Genomic DNA, 15,707 nt, shown 5'->3' with positions numbered 1-15,707 from the left:
CCCCCGTCCCCCCCCCTGCCGCTGTGGCAGGGCATTCCCCCTTGTTCTCTCTCTCTTCTTTTGGGTACTGTGTTTTGCCAGAGAGCATTGAGTGGCAATCATGTTTGGTCTATAGACTACTTTTAGCATGTCTCTCCCACCCTGGGAGGGTCTTCACAACACCCTTTATTTGGTGCTCTCTTCTCTATCTGAGCTTCCTTTTCACCTAGCACATGTGGCTGGCCTTCAAGACATGGAGCAAAATTCCTGGTACTAATCTCAGCCATTCCTGGGTGTTAGTCTCCCGTTTTGTTGCTTTATGTTCCCCAGCTGAATGCAATCTTTCTGTGTCTATCCCGCTCTTTCTGACTCATTTCGCTTAACATGATACTTTCCATGTATTACCACTTGTATGTAAATTTCATAACTTCATCTTTTCTAACAGCTACATAGTACTCCATTGTGTAAATGTACCAAAGTTTCTTTAACCAGTCATCTGTTCTCGGGCACTCAGTTTTTTTCCAGATTCTGGCTATTGTAAAGAATGCTGCAATGAACAAACAATTGCAGATGTCATTTCGACTATACCTTTTTGCCTCTCTGGGATATATTCCCAGGAGTGCTATAGCTGGGTCAAATGGGAGATCAAATTCTAATTTTTTGAGAGTCATTCCAAAAGGGTTGGACCAGCCTGCATTCCCACCAGCAGTGAAGGAGGGTCCCTTTCTCGCCACATCCGCGCCAGCACCTGTTGCTTTTGTTCTTGATTGAATTTTTTGGCAGCAACTGTTGTGAAATTAATTCACTTACGTTAGCATTCACTTGTTTGAAGTATATGAGTCATTAATTTTTAGTCAATTCTCAGAGGTAAGTGGCAACCATCATCACAGTGTAATCTTAGAATTTTTTTCAAAAAAAACAAACAAACAACAACAAAAAATAAAACCCAAATACACCCATTGGATGTCTCTCTGAAAGGATTTTTAAAATAAAATATGTTAAATTGCTAAGGGTAATTTCCTTATGTGGCTGTAATTCATACCCCACCCTATAACTTCTTAAAATATGTTATTCACAGAAGTCCTGTTACACTAGATTACCTATGCTTTTTAGCATGCTTTATTTTACATAAACAATTTCTATTCTTTCTATATTAGAAAATATTTCATGTGTCCTATATTCGAATATCATACTGAGTGTTAGATATTTTAAAAAATACAGCATTTTTCCTCCTTTGGTTTTTGGGCCATACCCAGCAATGTTCAGGATTTGGTGTTGAGATTTAACCTTTTATAATTGGCATGTAGTAGTATCATGTTGTTTTATTTTATTTCCCTATAACCTGTCATGCAAAACACCTTTTCATTTGCTAATTTGTTGAAGCTACTTACTCTTGTGTTGTTTTCTGTGCTTATCAATTAATTAGCTATAGCACTGTAGCACTGTCCTCCTATTGTTCATCGATTTGCTCGAGTGGACACTAGTAATGTCTCCATTGTGAGACTTGTTACTGTTTTTTTTTTTTTTTTTTTGCATGTTGTATACGTTACGGGTAGCTTGCCAGGCTTTGCCATGTGCGTGGGATACTCTTGGTAGCTTGCCGGACTCTCAGAGAGGGGCGGAGGAATCAAACCTGGGTTGGCTGCGTATAAAGCAAAAGCCCTACCCGCTGTGCTCCAGCCCAATTAATTATAATTCCCAAGATATTTACAATACTCAGGAAAAAACCTGGGCTCTAAACTATATAGAATTTCAGTAGTTTCAGTACATGGTCACAGTCCTCCCGTTGTTCATCGATTTGCTCGAGCGGGCCCAGTAACATCTCCATCATGAGACTTCTTGTTACTGTGTTTGACATATTGAATACGTCACGGGTGGCACGGGTAGCTTGCCAAGCTCTGCCGTGGGGACGAGATACTCTCGGTAGCTTGCTGGGCTCTCCGAGAGGGGAGGAGGAATCGAACTCGGGTCGGAGTTTCAGTAAATGTAGTTATTATTAAAAGCTTTCTTTTTCTTTCTTTTTGGTGGTGGTGGGGAGGTCTTTTTGCGGGCAACACCTGGAGGTGCTCAGGGCTAACTCCTGCTCTGTGCTCAGAGATCATTTCTTATTCTCTGTTCAGGGGTCACTCCAGTCAGTGATTAGGGGATCATACCTGATGCTAAGGATCTAACTGGGTGAGCTGCATGCATGGCAAGCACTAACTTCTATACTATCTCTATTACCCCAGTGATACCTTTCCTAGTTTGCTTCTTTGTTTTATGATTGCCACGAGTCTGGCAAATGATTGATTAGGAAGCTATGGAGATTCATTGACATCACATTTCCTTTTTTCTTTTTTTGGTCTCAAGTCCAAAGCTTTGTATCATAGTTACTAAAAATTTTTTTTTAATAATGTAGGAGTACTGGAGCTAGAGCAATAGCACAGCGGGTAGAGCATTTGCCTTGCATGCAGCCAACATGGCCAACGCGAGTTCAATTCCTCCGCCCCTCTCGGAGAGCCCGGCAAGTTACCAAGAGTATCTTGCCCGCACGGCAAAGCCTGGCAAGCTACCCATGATGTAGTCAATATGCCAAACACAGTAACAATGAGTCTCACGATGGAGACGTTACTGGGCCCGCTCGAGCAAATCGATGAACAACGGGAGGACCGTGACCGTGAATGTAGGAGTACTGCTGCTATTTATTCAGCCATTGATTAGGCCGATTGAATTGGGCATGAACTCCACATTACTTTCTTTTATTCTATTCTGAGTGTTCATTTTGTTATTATTCTCCCCTCCCCTTTTTTGATTCACCGTGAGATACAGTTACAAAGCTATCATGTTTGAGCTTCAGTCATACAATCATCAAACATCCACCCCTTCACCAGTGCACACTTTCCACCAAGAAAATCCCCAGTATTCCTCCAACACCACCCCTTTTCCAACCCTTCTCCTGTCTGGGTGGCAGATAATTTCCCCCATACTTTCTTTCAACTTTGCTTACATTCGATATTTTGACACCAGTCTCACTACCACTCCTGCTGAAAAGGCAATGCTGGACAATTTTTTTTTTATTGCTTGTTATAGATAGAATATAACGTCCAGGAAATTCTGTGTCATTCTCTTTCAGGAGCTTTAGTTTATAGTCTCTGAGTCTTGGCCATTGATGAGATTACATGGCGTGGGGGTGGGGGGGTGGGTGTCAGTTTGTGTGTGTGATTGTCAAGATACTGGAAAACTGGGGACCTGGAGCGGAGGAGGCCGAGTCCTGATCCAAGCGAGTCTGGAGCTCTTAGTCATGGGTTCCTGCCTACCTCTGCATTACAGGTCCTAACTACATCTTTTGATCTCTTTTGAGATTTATGGGTCTCTGAGATAAGGCCAATAAATGAGCTTATATAGCTGAGCTGGAGGTAGTTCGTGGGTGTGTCTCCCGCATACCTAACTTTTGTCCATTTAATTTCTTGGTAAACTTGGCCCCAAGTTGTTAGGTTCTGGCCAAAGGCACAGCAGCAATTTTGGGGTATCTAGAAGTCTGAAAGCACCATCAGGCTGCTGATGCACTCATCTCACAGGTACAGGCTTACCTGCTGGCGGCACCATATCCCCTCAAATTGTTTTTGAAAGAGAACTGGACTTGTAACTCATCATGAATTCCTCTTTGGAGAAGGAAAGTGGGGTCACACTTTGGCGATGATGAGGTGAGGTAAAAGTGCACATAAAACTATAAACACTAACACTGTTATCCTCATGTTCCCTGAATGCTAATTATTATAAAATTTTTAGAAAAGGACACTCTTTGCTGTTTGTCCTTTGAGGCACAAAGGGTTAGCAGGATACAGCTATATAGAGTTCTCTCCTAGGAATTTACCTACCTTCTGGCTAAATTATTCTCACTAGGCAGTTTCTGAAAGCCTTATAAAGGCTTTCCTTCTCCAATCTGATAGTGTTCCCCATTTCTAAGGACTCTCCGTGTCCTCTCCTAAAGGGGGAAAGACTCTTTGGAGATGGTTTAAGAGGGCAAGACTGACCACGGACTGTTTCCACAGCCTTAGGACAAAAGGACCGGTTTGCCCGTAAGTTGGTGAGGTTGAAAAATCTCTCTCTCTCTCTCTCTCTCTCTCTCTCTCTCTCTCTCTCTCTTTTTCTCTCTCTCTCCCTTTCTCTCTATCAATCTCCTTTACTCCCATCTCTCTCTGGCTCTTTTCCCACTCCCACCACCCCCTGCATGAAAGCATCAATCAGTGAATCAGGATCAAATTATTTCTTTCCAGACTAAAAAATTCTTTGGATGATATTTTCAGTATATAGAAGATTGCTTGTTTTTTTTTAAATACATCAGAAATGTATAAATTTCATATAGTTTTTAAAAAAGAAACCAAGATTAAGTTAGAGAAAATAGGTGAACTAAGATTATAATTACATAGAACATGTATTTATATATTACAAACTTCAAAAATTAACATATTGTTAAAAAAGTTATGAAAGTGTAGGTATGATTATGCATTTCTTATTACATATGGAGAGCCCGGCAAGCTACCGAGAGTAGTCGATATGCCAGACACAGTAACAACAAAGTCTCCAATGGAGACGTTACTGGGCCCGCTCGAGCAAATCGACGATCAACGGGAGGGCCTTTACCTTTACCTTATTACATACTAAACAAAAAATTAATTATTATATTATTTTGGTGCTGTATGTTTAAGTCATAACTCTTAGCCATGGGAGAAAGACATGTGAAAATACCTTTCCAGTAGGTCAGGATTATGGTATTTGCTTTGAACTTGGTTTATTTGATCCCTGAAATACCACTGGGTGTAGCATTCAACAACCACCACTCCCAAACTCTAACCCCGCATCCCAAAGTATTTTACTAAAATAGTTGTCTAATGAGACTTGTTATTGTTTTTGGCATATCAAATACGCCGCGGGTAGCTTGCCAGGCTTTGTGGTGCAGGCGGGATACTCTTGATAGCTGGCCGGGAAATGTTACTGGTGCCTGCTTGAGCAAACCTATGAACAACGGGAGGACAGAACAGTGTGGTTGTCTAATATTTGCTCATTACTTTTAGTGTAAGAAACTCCAAGGATAACTTAAGATTTACTGACTAAAACAAAACGAGTTCTGCCCCACAAATTTTATTAATAGAGTTCACTACGTTGGAGTAACACTACTACTTTCCTTTGATGATATGAATGTAAAAAGATATGAATAAGAAACACACAGAGTGCTGGAGACAAGGATTGGAAGAGCGAGAAGAGAGAGAAAAAGAGAATGTCACAAATTAGCAGATAGTCATTGAATAATATTACCATTGCTATTAAATGAAGAGTAACTTGAATACTTAGATAACCCAATGACATTTCTTAATTTATTTGCCACAATGAAAACAGAGTCCAGAACCCAGTTCCTTATCTTTACAATAATGGGAATATGATTAAAATTATATATTAAAACTAGAATTATTTTTGAGCAAAATCATAGTATAAGAATTTATTTGGACCACTCATTCTTAATCATTCAATAAATTAATAAATATAATGCAAAAAACTAATTTTGTTTACTTATAAAAAATGTAGTGTATCTCCTAATTACTAAGAGACTAGCAGGAAAATAGTTGATCTTACTTATCATTGGCATATGATTGTTAAACCTTATTTTTAACTTGAGGGAATCAAATATCAAAAATCACATCATATATCTGTTATTAAAAACTTAGGTTTTATTATTTTTATTAGCTATGATTCATTTATTTATTCAATAGACACTCTTTAGATACTATTATTCAAGGCATTTTTCTTGACCTTGAAGTTAGAAATCTGAGAAAACCTGAGTGGGAGTCTCATTCTCTTGGGGAGCTGCTTGTTCATCCTGAGGTTATGCCTCCACAGATTCAGTAGGTGCAGCTCTGGGTTTACACTTCTCCGGGCATCATTTTTTATGCTTTCTTTCCCTTTGAGTCTATTTAGTCCAAGATATTTTTGCACTGTTACTGTGACCAACCCAATTTGATAGCTGTCAAGATTTATTCTCAGGGCAGGAATCACTTGGTTGGGAATGCAAAGACAAGGGCATAATATTCCAAATCTTGAATGTCAGTGACAAGTTGAATAGTGAGGCTTATCATCCAACTCAGGTGCAGTGATTAAATCAAAATGCATGGATTTTATTTGGTTAAATATTACCTCTGATTGAAAATCTTACAAGTTTTCAATTTTGGGGGAAGGAGAGTGAATAAGAAACAACTGGTTTCTTATGTCGCTCATTTCCCCCCTTTCTTTCAAATGTCCTCTTCACCACACTTTCTGTAACCAATTATTCTCACTAAAGTTGAAGGCACTGCCTATTCATTTGATGGTGGAAATGGAACTCACATGGATTCACATTCAGATATTTTATTTTCCAAAAATCATGTAAGACCTTGTAAATATCAGGTCTAATTCTGTTTCTACCCATTACACATACCAACATTTGTAAGTATTTACATGTTGGTGGAGAGAGCACATAGATAAATGAGAAAAAATAAGAGGAATGTATACTTTGGGCTACATGACAGGGATGAATGGAGATGTTACTGGCGACTGCTCTAGCGGATTGATGAATAACGGGATGTCAAGTGATCAAGTATACTTTAAAAATTTACCATTGGTGGCTAGAGTGATAATACAGTAGGTAGGGCATTTGCCTTGCATGTGGCTGACCTAGGGTTTGATCCCCAAGATCCTATATGGTCCCTGGAGCACCACCATCAATAATTCTTGAGTGCAAAGCCAGGAGTAACCAACCCCTGAGCATAACTGGGTGTGACCAAAAAAAGAAAAAATCAAAACAGCAACAAAATCAACTATTTTTTCTATAGATAAAGACAGGATGTCTCAAAAAGTTAGGGTTAGAACTAATATAAAGAAAATTAGTTTATTCTACAGACTGTATATGTGTGTGTATTGAGAGGTATCTCTGTGTATATGTCTGTGTAAATATTTGTTGGTATAAAGGATGAAACCTAAGATCTCACACATGCAAGGCTTTGCTGTTAATCTATTGCCTCTGTCTCTCAATCTTATAGATTTCTTGATGTGGATTAATGTATACTCAGATCTCTGAAAGATGACTCAATCATTTAAATGGAAGTGCATTCTCAGTGAGAGTTTCCGGGGGATTACACCCCAAATTCAAGCCCCTCATTTAATTTTCAACGTTCTTTTGAAAAAATAAAATATTAAGAAATTACTCAGATAATTCTGCTCCTTTGTCATGTTACTGTGGTAAGGTTGACTTGTCCACATTTCCACAGGAGAATTTTTCTAGAATAGTACTAGGTCAACAGCTATTACCATTATAAACATTTCATCACTTATTTTCCAAAATGATTTATTTGTATAAATTGCATTGGCTCTTTTCTAGCTTTAATTGTTTTAAAGTAACTATTATGTATTTATTAAAAAGGGTACTTTAATATCAATTTTTCAATCATTTTTTCTATTTTTAAAAATTTATTTGTATTTTTGAATCACCTATCACCGTGAGATAGTTACAAAGCTTTCATGATTGAGTTTCAGTCATACAATGTTCCAACACCCATCCCTCCACAGGTATACACTTCAGACCACCCTTACCCCCATGTCCTTCCTGCTACCCCACCCCCTTTAATTGAGTACATAAAGAATTAAATTCAAATACTTACCTTGAATATTGAGAAGAGAAGCAGTTGGGTTGAATGGCTTTTATTTATTTATTTATTTATTTTTTAATTAAAAAATTTTTAATAGTGAGACATCATGAGGTACAGTTGCAGACTTACACATTTTTGTGCTTGGGTTTCAATTATATAATGATCAAATACCATCCCTCCACCAGTGCCCACTTCCCACCACCACGGATCCCAGTATCCCTCCCACCCCCCATCCCCCCCATTCCACCCTGTCTCTGTGGCAGGGCATTCCCCTCTATTCTTTCTCTCCTTTTGGGTGTTGTGGTTTGCAAAAGAAACATTGAATGGCAATCATGTTTGGTCTATAGTCTACCCTCAGCATGCCTCTCCCATCCTGGGAGGATTCTCCCAACACCTTTATTTGGTGTTCCCCTCTTTATATGAGTTCCCTTCTCCCCTAGTATGTGTGGTTGGCCTCCAAGTCATGGAGTAAAATTCCTGGTACTAATCTCGGCCATTCTTGGGTGTTTCCTATTTTGCTACTTTATGTTCCCCAGATGAATGCAATCTTTCTTTGTCTATCTCTCTCTTTCTGACTCATTTTGCTTAACATGATACTTTCTATGTAGTACCACTTGTATGTAAATTTTGTGACTTCATCTTTTCTAACAGTTACATAGTACTACATTGTGTAAATCTACCAAAGTTTCTTTAATCAGTCATCTGTTCTTGGGCACTCAGGTTTTTTCCAGATTAAGTGCTGCAATAAACAGGCAATTGCAGATGTCACTTTGACTATAAATTTTTGCCTCTCTGGGATATATTCCCAGGAGTGGTATTGCTAGATCAAATGGGAGCTCAATTTCTAATTTTTTGAGAATCGTGCATACTGTTTCCCAAAATTGCTGAACCAGTCAGCATTCCCACCAACAGTGAAGGAATGTCCCTTTCTCACCACATCCGCGCCAGCACCGGTTGCTTTTGTTCTTGTGGATATGGGCCAGTCTCTGTGGTGTGAAGTGATATCTCATTGTGGTTTTGATCTGCATCTCCCTGATGATTAATGATGTGGAACATTTTCTCATGTGCCTTTAAGCCATTCGGATTTCTTCTTTGTTAAAGTTTCTATTCATTTCATCTCCCCATTTTTTGATGGGGTTGAATGTTTTCTTTTTGTGGAGTTGAACCAGTACTTTGTATATCCTTGAAATTAACCCCTTATCAGATGTGTAGTTGGCGAATATCCTTTCCCATTCTGTATTTTGGTCACTGTTTCTTTTGAGGTGCAGAAGCTTCTTAGCTTAAGATAGTCCCATTTGTCTATCTCTGTTTTTACTTGCTTGACCAGCGGCGTGTCATCTTTAAAGGCACCATTAGCTTCTATGTCATGCAGGGTTTTGCCAACTTTTTCCTCAATGTACCTTATATATTCTGGTCTGATGTTGAAGTCTTTAATCCACTTAGATCTTACTTTTGTACATGGAGTTAGGCAGAGATCTGAGCCCATTTTTTTGCATGTAGCCGTCCAGTTTTGCCAGCATAAATTTGTTAAAGAGGCTTTCCCTGCTCCACTTCACTTTTTTTGCCCCCTTATGAAGATTAGATGCTCGTATGCTTGCGGGGAGATGTCAGTATATTCAACCCTGTTCCATTGGTCTACAGCTCTGCCTTTGTTCCAGTACCATGCTGTTTTAATTATTACTGCCTTGTAGTAGAGTTTGAAGTTAGGGAGGTTGATTCCTCCCATTTTCTTTTCCCCAAGAATTGCTTTAGCTGTTTGTGGGGGCTTATTGTTCCATATAATTTTCAGGAGTGTTTTTTCCACTTCTTTGAAGAATGTCATGGGTATCCCAATAGGAATTGCGTTGAATTTATACAGTACTTTGGGAAGTATTGCCATTTTGACAATGTTAATTCTCCCGATCCATGAACAGGGGATATTTTTCCATTTCCTCGTGTCCTCTTTTACTTCCTGAAGTAGCGTTTTGTAGTTTTCTTTGTACAGGTCCTTTACTTCCTTAGTTAAGGTGATTCTAGGTACTTGATTTTCTGGGGCACAATTGTGAATGGGATTGTTTTCTTGAATGGCGTTTATATATAGTCATATACTTGTGCAGAAATGTCTTATGTACTCATAAACATAGAATCGCATACCTAAAGATGTGGGAAATATATCACCACAATCTAATCTGAACTCCTCTTCTATAAATGTCTATGAAAATATCTTGAAGTACATTGATTCAAGATAGACTCAAGTTCTACTAATTCACGTGAAACCTTAACTGAAACTCTGGGTCCTCATACAGTTTGATTTGCCTTTTCCATAGTTTACTCACAAACAGCTCCAAATGAGAAAAAACAAAAAGCAAAAAACTGGAGATCAACTTCTGTTGACAAACAAGACAAAGTTTGTTAATAATCCTAAATTATATGGCTTGCAAAAAAGAGTGAAAGCTCTCAGTTTTTTTCCATTGAGGATGATGTTTGCTGTAGACTTGTGGTAGATGGCTTTAACTATGTTGAGGAAAGTCCCCTCTATACCCATTTTGGCTAGGGTTTTTATCATAAAGGGGTGCTGGATCTTGTCAAATGCTTTCTCTGCATCTATTGATATGATCATATGCTTTTTAGGTTTTCTTTTGTTGATATGATGGATTATGTTGATTGATTTCTGAACGTTAAACCATCCTTGCATCCCTGGAATGAATCCTACTTGGTCATGGTGTATGATCTTTTTGATGAGTAGTTAGATTCTATTTGCTAGTAGTTTGTTGAGGATCTTTGCATCTGTGTTCATCAGGGATATCGGCCTGTAATTCTCTTTCTTTGTGGTATCTCTGTCTGATTTTGGCATTAGGGTAATATTTGCTTCGTAGAAACTGTTTGGAAGTGTTTTTGATATTTCAATTTCGTGGCCCACATCCAAAAGAACAAAAGCAACCGATGCTGGCACAGATGTGGTGAGAAAGGGAAACTCCTTCACTGTTGGTGGAAATGCCGACTGGTTCAGCCCTTTTGGAAAACAGTATGCACGATTCTCAAAAAATTAGAAATTGAGCTCCCATTTGACCCAGCAATACCACTCCTGGGAATATATCCCAGAGAGGCAAAAATGTATAGTCAAAGTGACATCTGCACTTGTTTGTTCATTGCAGCACTCTTTACAATAGCCAGAATCTGGAAAAAACCTGAGTGCCCAAGAACAGATGACTGGTTAAAGAAACTTTGGTACATCGACACAATGGAGTACTATGTAGCTCTTAGAAAAGATGAAGTCATGAAATTTACATACAAGTGGTACAATATGGAAAGTATCATGCTAAGCGAAATGAGTCAGAAAGAGAGGGATAGACATAGAAATATTGCATTCATCTGGGAAATATAAAGTAACAAAATAGGTGATTAATATTCAAGAATAACCAAGATCAGTACCAGGAGGATTGCTCCATAGCTTAGAGGCCAGCCGGCCATTCTAGGGGAAAAGGCAGCTCAGATAGAGACGGGAACACCAAATAAAGGGTGTTTGGAGGATCCTCCCAGGAGGGGAGATGCATGTTGAAAGTAGACTATGGACTGAACATGATTGCCACTCAATGCCTCTTTTGCAGACCACAACACCCAAAAGGAGAGAGAGAACAAAAGGGAATGCCCTGCCACAGAGGCAGGGTGGGATGGGGGGGATGGGTGTGGGAGGGATACTTGGATCCATGGTGGTGGAAAATGGGTACTAATGGAGGGATGGGTATTTGATCTTGGTATAATCAAAACCCAAGCACAAAAATTTGTAAATCTACAACTGTACCTCATGGAGTTTCACTAATAAAAATTTGAAAAAAAAGAGTGAAAACTTTTTTCTTTCCTACTTTTTACAGGGCATGGTCATTTCTCTTCGGGAAATAAGCTTTCGTCACATATCATGCTGTCCTTCAATCAAAGTATCTTCCACCCTGCATACTTTTTGCTTACTGGCGTTCCTGGTTTTGAAGCTTATCATGCCTGGATCTCCATCCCCTTCTGTTGTCTCTATGCAATTGCTATATCTGGGAATGGTATGATCTTGTTTGTCATTATTACAGAGTCAAGTCTCCATGAACCCATGTACTATTTTCTCTCCATGCTATCCTTCACGGACCTGGGGCTGTGCTTTTCCACATTGGTCACCATGCTGGGTATTTTCTGGTTTAATGCTCGAGAAATCAGCTTTGATGCCTGCATTGCCCAAATGTTCTTTATTCATGGCTTCACATTCATGGAGTCTTCGGTACTCCTGGCAATGGCCTTTGACCGTTTCATAGCCATCTGTAACCCACTGAGATATGCCACCATCTTGACTACGTCAAGGATCATCAAAGCGGGCTTTGTTATTGTTATTAGGGGTACCACAGCTCTAGTACCTTTACTCCTGCTCCTAAAGCGTCTGTCCTTCTGCCGAAGTCATATTCTGCACCATTCATATTGTTTTCACCCGGATGTGATGAAGCTTTCCTGCACAGACACCAAGATTAACAGTGCATTTGGTCTAACCATTGTCATCTCCACTGCTGGTTTGGACTCTGTCTTGATCCTCCTTTCCTATGTCCTAATCATCCACTCTGTGCTTAGCATTGCCTCCCCAGAAGAACGGAAAAAGGCATTTGGTACCTGTGTCTCTCATATAAGTGCTGTTGCCATCTTCTACATTCCTATGATCAGCTTGTCACTGGTGCATAGATTTGGGAAACATGCCTCTCCCATTGTGCACACTCTCATCGCCAATGTTTATCTGCTTATTCCTCCTGTAATGAATCCCATAATTTACAGTGTGAAGACAAAGCAAATTCGCAAGGCCATACTCAAAATATTTCTTTCTAAGGCAATTTAGGAAAATTTACGTGTGTTCTTCCTATACATGGTCTTCTCTGACATTTAATTATTTGCTAGTCTGTTACCATTTACATTGAAGAAGTCTGTAAATTTTCATTTTAATTTGATGATACAACTTTCTATTTATAGAATTCTATATTGAATTCTTTGTGGGCAGGGTCTATTTCTTAAGTCTTTAAATCCTATCAAAAGTACTATGTCTGGCAGAAATTAAAGCCTCAGTTCTGTGACTAGAAAATGGAGAATGGAATCATTTATTGGGATTCAGTAATACCACCCTGGTATATTTTGCTATCAAAGTATGGCTGGAATAATTTAGATCCAGTATAAAAATCTATGTTTCAGTAATGATTACAAATATTGGTAATGATATTTTCACTCACAATGGATTATTAATGATTAAAGAACATTAATAAGCAGAACAAATAAGAAGTATGAAAGAAAAGAGTAATTTCTTAATTTTTAATAGTTTCTTTAATCCTTCCTCCCTCCTCTATCTCTGTTGCTTGGAGTTTGTTCCTAGAAATGCTTAGGGGACCATGTAGTGCTAGAAGTTAACCAGAGTTCCTGCATGCAGAGCATTTGCACTAGTCTTCAAACCCTGAGGTAAATGTAGTCATCTTAATTATGCAATATCTGGGGATTCATTTACTAAAAAAGTGTCTAAACAGAGAACATAGGAGAAAATGCAGTGATGTGTTGTGATACTAAATGCATTATTATCCCTTACAATGAGAATTTACTTCAGAATATTGGAAAAACAAAGTTTAAGTGTCAGGGCCATAGCTCAAAAACAGAGCTCACACCTGGCACACAAAAGACTCAGTTTGATCCCCTAGTACTGCATGATTCTCCTAGCACTACCAAGGAGAAACCCTAAGCTAGGAATAAAGTATAAGCATTGTTGGGTGTGATCCAAAAGCCAAAAGAAAATAACTATCATGCACCAGTCTAACTACTGAAGAGAAATTAATGACATATTGTTAAGAAAAAGGCAAATTCATGTACATAGTTTTAGTTTTTGTATACATATTTACTTTTTGTGACTATGCACACAGGTACATACCCATGTGCACTTACATGTATATATTATTGAAAAGGTATAGTTGTCAGAGGTTTTGGGGGATACTCCGTTGACATTTAGTCAATGGGGTCACAGTACTAGGGTGTTGCCTGAACCCTGCTTTGCTGGGGACCACCAGGACCACTGCAGTAATACATGGCACTTCTCTGGGCTACACCTAGTGGTGCCTAGGGAGTCATCTAGTGTCCAGGAACAACTTGGACACTGAACATGCAAAGCATGATCTCTGATCCCTGTGTTAACTATCGCCCTGGCCTCCTAAATTGAAATCACATTTTAGTCAATTTCTAATGAACTGTACCGTATACAAATCAGATACAAAAAGGGTTCCCATAGATAGAAATTCCTTCTTTTCTTAGAAGAACAAATAAGGGAAATCATCAGCCAAGAAAAGCCTCACGAGAAAAAAATTGACCTTTAGAAATTTATTATTTAATAAATTTGTATAATCCATATTTAAATCTAAGCAGTTAAAGCATAATTAAAAATGACCCAAGTTAATTGATGTGCAGGATAGTTTTGAAATGAGATTTTTGAAGACAGGGCAATTAAATTATTAGTGTGTGTGTGTGTGTGTGTGTGTGTGTGTGTGTGTGTGTGTGTGTTTAAATTTTAGTTTGAACACCATGATTTACAACTCAGTAATAGGATTTCATTTTCCAACACCACACCCTCTACCAGAATGTCCCCCCTCTCAACCTAACTGCTCCCATGCCCCAACATGGTAAGTTCAATTCTGTAGACTAATTTTTCAGGCTCTATTGACTTTGGCTATTTGTTATTACCCTATTATGTGGATTTTCAAATAAAATGCATTAAATAACATTCTCATCAAAGTTACAATTCCAGTTTATGCTGTAATAAGATAGGTGACTCATAAAGTGCCACAATTTTGTCTAGCATAGCCACATGTATGTTACTACAGTCCATTTAAAAGTATATTTCTTTTGTACTTTTGTAAAATAATGCAATTCACAGAAAACCACCAAGGTCAGCTTTATTCCATTTTAGGGAAAGGCAATATTTTTTTTCCTGTTAGGGGTAGGCAATACCGTTATTTTCCTATTAGCTGTGCTTTTCTGAGAATTCAACATCCTTAAATACAGAGGTCTATACATTTTTACTCTTTTTGCTCTTATTTGTAGGCATTATGGTCTGAGTCAATGCTCAAAACAGTAGCCTGACTCATGTGATTTAGAATGGGAGAACAAGTCTGAAAGAGTATTCTACTAGGACCTAATGAGCTCATAAGGGACCATTTGAGAACATTTTCTAAATTAATATTTTTATATAACTGGTATATTTCAGCTCAAAGAGAAGATGTTACATGTGGTATTCTCATTATTTAGGTGGATTACATATTGGCAGGGTTTAAAATATATTATAGAACTGAAAGAAGATGCTTGAATTCTTCACTCGTTTCACCAGCTTTTGTAGACATGTGTTTGTTTCCCCAAGAAAGACTTAAATTATATATTGAGCACTCTATATTATATTACTTAATTAGCATTATACTATATTACTCAGATTAAAATATTTGGAATGGCTTAAAGATCTTTGATAAAGTAGATTTTGCTTCCTTATTTAGTCTAACTTGTTGCTAACTCCTCTATTGGTACCCAAGCTATACAGGTTTATGATGTTATCACTAACTTTTATTTTTCATGTGTTCTAGACTACATTGTCTCCCTATTGATCTGCTGCTTACCTTCTATGGGATAATATACACCTTTTCATGCTTTCATGATAAATATGTCCTGATGTGGCCACTGAGTTTTCTGTCTAATTCTTCACTAAATTTTATGCTCTTGGAGGGAAAAGAAAATTTTATTTTCCATGCTACTAGTACAAAACTCTAATAGATGAGTGTTCTAGAACAGAATTATTTCATTACAAAATGAGACTTTCTGCCCTCACCCTTAAATGAAGAAATTCCTTTAAATATCCCTAATAAAATAAAATATCCCTTATCAAATCTAGATAGAGAATGCAAAGCTTAATTTGATGCTTTTGACTTTGCATCTCTGAGTTATGTCAGGAGTGATCCCTCAGCAGTCAGGAGTAAGACATGAGTAGCACCAGCTGTGATCCCTCTCCTAGAAAAAAAGTGCCCCAAACCCAAAAGTCCAAAATTCACCCAAATGATA

General features: G+C 38.2%; 1 protein-coding gene across 1 annotated transcript; it reads left to right on the top strand.

Moving 5' to 3' along the window:
• The first annotated feature begins 11,529 nt into the window (after positions 1-11,529).
• Positions 11,530-12,474, top strand: LOC130025347 (olfactory receptor 51F2-like). Its single transcript, XM_056116304.1, has one exon. It carries the CDS (start codon positions 11,530-11,532, stop codon positions 12,472-12,474), a length of 945 nt encoding a protein of 314 aa, XP_055972279.1.
• Positions 12,475-15,707: the final 3,233 nt, after the last annotated feature.

Source organism: Sorex fumeus, unplaced genomic scaffold (assembly GCF_029834395.1).
Source record: "Sorex fumeus unplaced genomic scaffold, SorFum_2.1 ptg000030l, whole genome shotgun sequence".
NCBI lineage: Eukaryota > Metazoa > Chordata > Mammalia > Eulipotyphla > Soricidae > Sorex > Sorex fumeus.
This window is presented reverse-complemented; position numbering and strand designations above follow the sequence as displayed.

Bases quoted from the DNA above. Each gene is read 5' to 3' on its own strand.
- LOC130025347 (XM_056116304.1), top strand. From the start codon at position 11,530: ATGCTGTCCTTCAATCAAAGTATCTTCCACCCTGCATACTTTTTGCTT.